At 53.4% G+C, this 7,066-nt stretch overlaps 1 protein-coding gene across 2 annotated transcripts in view; it reads left to right on the forward strand.

The window, feature by feature from the left end:
- PEBP4 (phosphatidylethanolamine binding protein 4) overlaps nucleotides 1-7,066 on the forward strand; it is a 194,397-nt gene that overhangs the window by 181,421 nt on the left and 5,910 nt on the right. For both annotated transcript variants that reach the window (XM_019631574.1, XM_019631573.1), the window contains exon 6: nucleotides 1,407-1,520. In XM_019631574.1, coding sequence (XP_019487119.1) covers nucleotides 1,407-1,520 — 114 coding nt within the window. The remainder of the gene's footprint in view (nucleotides 1-1,406; nucleotides 1,521-7,066) is intronic.

Raw genomic sequence — 7,066 nt, forward strand, 5'->3', positions numbered from 1 at the left:
CACAGTCACCAGTCTCTGGCAGCACAGGATACACCCACCCGCAAGTGCACTTGCCACCCACACGACCACCAACCTTGCCGAAAGCTGGCCCGGCCACATCTGCCCTCCACATACCACACACACGAAGAGACTCTCCGGCACCCACTTACGCTCAGAAGTCTTTCTCAGTGTTGGCCGTGTGTGTGAAAAAACTCTGATTTACCCACATTTACACAAGTGCTGACAGAGACCCTCTAAGAAAGCCTCCAAGCACATGCACATCGGCCCTTCCAGCACCTGTGCCTGCTCCAGTATAGACCCCAAGTCATACAAACTCACATGGCTCTTGGCACCCCCTGTACTGTTCTCACTCTGAACAGCCCCCCCCACACACACACACACACACATATCTGGATGCAATCCAAAACCTCAGGGAAAGAATAGTCAGGAATTCCCCTGGCTGTGGACACACTGGAGGACCCATGGCCGGAAGTACACCAAGAGGAACACACCCAAAGCTCCAAGCAGCAAGTGGCTCTTGTCTGATGACCAGAAGAGGAAGGTGGCCATAAAGTACCAACACTCCCTCCCACCAGCATCCTCATTGCAAATACCCTGTCCACCCCCAGGAAGATTCTTGGCTCCCTGGAGAGGGAGATCAGGAGAACAGGGAAGGAGAGAGAAGCAGAGTTCCCCTGGAGGGAGGCTCAGCTTGAATGGCCCCATCTGGCCCGCAAAACCCTGGGGCCCTGCGTAGACTGGGAGAAGAATAGAGACGTCCCCACCCACTTTTCCCCCAGAAAAGATCTGCCTCCTGCACTGACAGCAAGAGGGAAGGAGATGGGCCTTCTCCTCCGGAAGAGCCGGAGTTGGACCCCATTGCCCCAAGCACCCAGGTCCTATAGCTTCCATGATCAAACCTTTGAACCGAGTCCCACCCACCCCCGTAACCACTTCCAGATCCTCCGGATTCAGCCAAGAAATTGGCTGCTTTGGGGATTGAGTTCATAAGGAAATGCTGAAAAAATAAATAAAAATCCACTGCCAAATGCACTCAGAGGAAGATGGGTTTCTCTTGAGGCAGGAAATCCATCAGGATAGACTAAAGCAAATGGTGGACAACACCCACTGGCCCAGAGAGGCCCGGGTGCCTGCCAGCACCCGAGACCTTCAACCAGACCACATCTCTTCCTCCCCTACCCCCACCCCTAAAATGTCTTTCTTAGATGAAGCTGCTGAGGATGAGATTCTGCCAAAGACACATCCAAATGGTTTGCAATGGATGAACCCCCATCTGGGACCCCAGGAGGGTTAGCAGGGACCATGAAAGGCACAAATGATTCTCTTTTCCTCCTGCCCAGAGCAGCCAAGAGCTCCTGGGTCATGTAGCATGTGAAGCTCACCCTCTCTCCCTTATCTTCCCACAGCCTACCAGCCTCCCGCTCCTCCAACACAAACTGGCTTCCATCGCTACCAGTTCTTTGTCTATCTTCAGAAAGGGAGGACCATCTCTCTCCTTCCAGGAGAAAACAAAACCCGAGGTAAGGCCTTCCCATCCTTCAAGGCCAGGGTGAATTCTGGGGTGGTTCAGATGCTTCGTGCACTCATGAGGAAGTAAGGACCTTGACCCCTTACCCATGAGCCTGGAAGGCTAAGGTCGAAGAATGGTGTTTCTTAGAAGTAAACTGGAATGCGTGTCCTAAGGGAGATGTTGGCATCAGATACGGTCTCTCTGCAGAAGTAAGTCCTATAGACCAAGACGGTGATTTAGCTGGGTGGGGGGTCTACAACTTAGGGTCCCAAAAGGGAGTAACTGGAGCCAAGGAGAGAAGCAGGTCCTCCTGCAGCCTCAAATGGCATGTGCAGGCAGCTACCTTACAGCACTGCTGCATATAATTGTACCCTGTAATTGAGTCTGATCTGGGCAAGAGGGCCCTGGAATGCCACCCTGCCGGTCTGTCTTCATTAGTTGTTAATTGGTCTGTTTGCCCGGTGCTATCTCAGCGGTGGGGCAAAGACTTCCCCAGCCAGAGCCCCTCCACCAGCTTCTCTAAGCAGCCCTCCTGGCACTCTGGGGAGGACCCACCCCTCCGTAGCTTCCTAATGGGTAACTCAGCCTACTCGTCCTCAGTCTTCCTCCTGCCAGAGCTGGGGGTGCAGGAAGAGCCAAGGACACCTGACCACTGCAATGCCGCCTGACCCTGTGTGAGCCACAGTCCCTCTCTGAGCCTTCAATTTCTCTTCTGGAAAATGAGAACTAAGATAATTCCTGTACACTCTACCACCTCCCCCATTTCAGGGAAGAGCAGGTAATGTGGAAGAAACAAAGGCCAACTTGAGAGCACAGAGAATACATCCCCCAGGCTGGCAGGAGAGTGAGGGGGTGGGTGGGTGTCGTCAGCCATTTTCTCTCACCCAGTGACCCTGATTCACCTCCACCCACTGGGAAGCCAGCAAAGGCATTGTTACAATCCTGCCGCCTGAGGTTCCAGAGGAGAGGAGCGTGGAGCCCAGAAGGGCCCTGGTTGAGCGATGGAGCCCTTCGGATGTGCTGAGCAAAGGCCACCAATCACAGAAGGCTCCAGCCGCCCTGGAAGCAGAGCTGGTGCAACCTTTCCACTGGTGAACCCTCCCCAGGTGCTCTCAGCACCTTGCCAATCTGTAACCCTGTTTCAAGGGCTTTGCCAAAGACACACTTTCAAGTTTGGATACAAAGAAAGAAGAGAAAGAAACATGCCCCTTGCCCAGGCCAAGATTAATTTCTCCAGGTCCCTGCATCCCCGTCTCACCTAAGATGTCATGAAGCCCCTTCCACCTGTGTAAGCACAGCGATTTCTGGGGCTGGGAACTAGCACTTGAACATTCCACGCTCCCCGACACATGAGCGTCTCGTGAAGTAAAGCAGTGCCTCTGAGTCCCACCTTAGACATGAGAGTCCCAGCGCCATGCCCTTGGCAGGATAAGGCTCAGACAGTTCCCTGAAGGAGCCTCTGGCTGGTCAAGTGCTTTCTGAGGGCAGGACAGAGGGAGAAGGAGACAGCCTCAGGTGATGGCAGGAGGAGCGATGAAGAGGGCCAAAGAGGAAGAGGGAGGCATGTGCACCAAAGACACTCCCTCCCCTGCCATGGCTGGGTCCTGAGGTTTGATCCCTGCCCACCTTCCAGAAAACACAGTGGCCTGTGTGCCCTTCCTAGGATATTGGCAGCAGGCAAGGAAGCTGGAAACCTCTCGAGCCTGAAAACCATTACTAGTCCCTTTGGATCTTTGCCCAAACCAGGGTTTCTTGTGGACCTCCAGTGCCACCCGCCTTTCATCTGTATGAACACCTAGGAACTGGACTTGCATCTGGAAAGAGTCCCTTTTACTTCCATGCTGTTTTGTTTGCCTCCACCAATGGAGGCAGGAAAATTATCCTCCTCCCAAACAAAGCCCCATCCAGGGTATTGGTCCCACTGTGCGATGCCTTCCATGGGCCTGGCACTGTACTAGGGGCTTTGGAGAGGACACAAGATGGCACTGGGAATGTTCCCTGCCCTCAAGGGGCTTACAATCTACTTTGGAAACACTTAAATAATGATGCAGAGCAGCTTATAATTAAGCACTTAATTATTTGTTTCTGGCTGTAAGAATACCTGGAGATCACGTGGACTTAGGGATAGTCCCAGCTCTTCCTAGGATCCCCTTCCCTCCGTGACACATGTCCTCAGCCAAGGAGGGTGCAAAGGTATCTTACGGCAAGGCAAAGAAATCTGTACTCCAGTCTCTAGCTAGTGATTTGACTTTTGGGCATATCAACTAACCTCTCTGAGCCTCAGTTGCCTCATCTAGGAAATAAGGGGTTGGACCTAGGTAATCTACAAATTATATATATATATATATATATATATATATATATATATATATATGGCCCTGAGGCTACAAGGAGCAGGTGGGGAATGGGCTGGGCCCTGGAGAAAGAGGAGATTTGAATCCTTGAGTGAAGGAGAGAAAAAGCTCTGGGCTGGAAAACCACAGATGCAAAGATGGAAAAAGGATGCAAAGATGGAAAAAGGGAAAAAAAAAAGTGAGCAGGAGCACCCCTTGGGAGAGAGCAGTGATGGTGATGAAAGGAGAAAACAGTGGAAGGCGGCGGAGGTTCTTTAAAGCCAGGCAAAGGTGTGAACTTGATGGGTACCATGGACAGCCATTAGATATTGCCCATGGGAGAAGTAACACACACAAGCACTCCTTAGAGCTGACTAACCTGGAGTGGTGGGCAGAACTGACCAGAGCGAGAGGACAGGAGGCACCAGGGGCATGGAGATGTGTGGCGTGGACAAGCCCAGGGGTGACTGCAAAAGCAGAAGCAGCCCTTGGACAACGTTGGAACTCCAAAGGCCTGGTGCTCTCTGAAGCACCTGCACAGAGCTTCGGGGACTCTTGGGGCCCTGGGCTGGACCAGCCCTCAGGAGGCCAGGGCAGGAAGCCCTGCCAATGAGCACAGGCCCTGGGACTTGCCTTGGTCTAGTCTTCTTTCCACAGGAAGGTATCTGTGGAGAGAGTGGGGTATGAGTGGTATACCCAGCCACTGTGTCCTCTGGATGAGCAGGCAGGAACAGCTTCTAGAGATTGGAGGGGAAAGGTCAGTATGCAGTGGTCAGGAAGAGAGGGCATCCGTGGAGGATGGTTAACTTGACCCTGTTGGGTCACTTCCCTCCCTGGGACTGAGGTGTGAGTGACAGGTTTAGGATGAGAAGGGAGTGTGAGATTATTCTAGTTGAACTTGTATGACTAGGGGGATGGAGGCATTGTTCAGATGCAGGGGCTTCCTCTTTCTTCTGTGACCCCAGGACAACATACATGGGGTCAGCAAGTGGGAGATGTTGACACCCACACTCTCGTGTGAACTTGGACAAGCCACCTCTCATCCCTGGGCCTCGATTTCTACATCAAGATAAAGGGTGGGATTAATTGGTCTACCACTGATGACCCTGAACAGATTTGCTCCCAGCTTACTGAGCTCTTCCCACATCCGAGTTCTGCCAGACAGATGCAGGGAGCAGGTGATCAGGCTTGGCTCGCCCAGCCACCCCCACACACTTCCGGGTGGAGGCCTTCAGTCAGACACTGGGCCACCAGGACCACAACAAGGGCCCTGGAAGGGGATTCGGAACAACCTCGCTTCCGGTTTATGGCATCCTGCCTTTCCACCCCACTCCTGCCTGTACACAGCTCCTTCCTGTCCACACCATTCTCCCCACCACACGTGGCATGAATGTTCTCCACATTCATTCCAAGAATGCTAGGAGCCGTGTGTTCGGGGCACGGTTGTCGGAGCTGTGGGCACAGAAGTGAGGCACGTGGACCAAGTCCCTGCTCCCATGGGTGTATGAGTCACCTGGGATAGCTCACAAAGAGAGAACAGGGGGATATTCATGCAGCTCGAGAACGACCACATCCCAAAGGGAGGAGAATGCCAATGCTCACAGACTCTGAACTGGTGTCCTATGACAAGCGCTGGACCAGTCTCACTGACATTTGTCCCAAAAGCCACAGTTCACCTTCCCAAATTGGTAGCGGCATTACCTCGGGCCTGTAATATACTGGAGTTGCCCCCTCTGCTTCCAGGTTAACTCCCCTCCCCCAGCTCTAATCCCCAACCTCCTGTCCTCCCACCCAAAGCCCTGAATCTGGCCTCTGGCCTCCTCCATGAGTCACGTCGGTTTCTCTGCGCATCTTCCTCACAGCAGCTTTGGACCTGGCATCTGGACTTCTAGATTCTAGGGGAAACAACTTGATGCACTGAGGGGGACATGTCTGAAGAGGGCCCACACACAGAGCTTTCCTTTGAACCTCACACCGCACACCCTGCCATACCACGTACTTCCAGAGTGTCCATTAACGCCTGCTTTTTTTTAATTCCCATCAACCTGCCCACTGCTCTCACCCAACAACTGATTTGCCTCCGCCTGCCAACCTGGCCATACCATTTCTCCCCATCCCCAAACCTGGAGCACCTTGCCCAACTTCAGAACATCAATCCTGCTTTTCACCTCCATGACACCTCTCAAAATTACCCCAGCAGGCCGTCTTTTCTCAGTTGACCCTATCCACCCCTCCTACTCCTCTCAGACGCTCGCATAACGTTTTGTTGTACTGCCTTAGTCATCTGCTTTTATCTCTTTTGTGTTACTCAATCATTTTTCACTTGCATGGGCCTTGCTTTCACCTCAAGACTGTAAATTCCTCGGGGAACGAGATCACCTCTGTCTTACGTTTCCCTTTTACCGCCTGTCCCTGTGCTCAGCCCACTTCGGACTTTCAGTCAATGAGTGGCTTGTGTATGGGACGCACCCACGTATGCACATTCGCGAGGCCCCACACGCTGCTCATTCTCACACCCCCACGTTCATAAACACACCTCACTGTCAACTTCCTTTAACACCTGAAAAGACAGTCGCCTCTGTAAGCACCGTGCCCACAAAGGACAATTTCAGCATCCACATCCTACCCGTCCCAACAGTGGGCAGGCAGGCCAGTTTACATACCCAGCCTCCTGAACACCTGATCGTATGGGGTGGGCAGCACAGCGGTGAATGAGGAAACGGAAACCCAGGACAGTGAGTGGCTTGGTTGATCAAGGGTCCTCAGTTAACAGAAAATTAATTTTCTTCTGCTTTCGGGGCAAAGCCCTTTGAACCTGTCACCAACTCACCCACATTCCCTCTTCCCCCACCCAGACCACCAGACTTCTGAGCCCTGGTGTGGAGACAGAGGGGGAGAAAGTCCATCCTGCTGCCCTGGGCGTCCTTGACAAACAAGCAGCAGCAGCCACCCATGGCGGTGCACCCACATGTCCCTTCCCTGTGGCCCGAGCGCTGTGTGGAACTGTGGTCTGCACCATGCCACACCTCAGCCACCTCGCCCAGAGGGATCACGAGCTACTCTGACGAGTGAGCCGGGGAAATCCCCTCTCTGCCGGGGAGATGACGTGCCACAGCTTGTTCCAGAAGCCTCTCCAGGCAGTGAACCCAGGACAGTGCCAGCACCCCAGGGGACCTAACGGGCCATGCCAGGCTCAGGTCATGGGGGCAGCCTCAGAGGCCCG

Source organism: Hipposideros armiger, unplaced genomic scaffold (assembly GCF_001890085.2).
Source record: "Hipposideros armiger isolate ML-2016 unplaced genomic scaffold, ASM189008v1 scaffold_1015, whole genome shotgun sequence".
In the NCBI taxonomy this organism is placed as follows: Eukaryota; Metazoa; Chordata; class Mammalia; order Chiroptera; family Hipposideridae; genus Hipposideros; species Hipposideros armiger.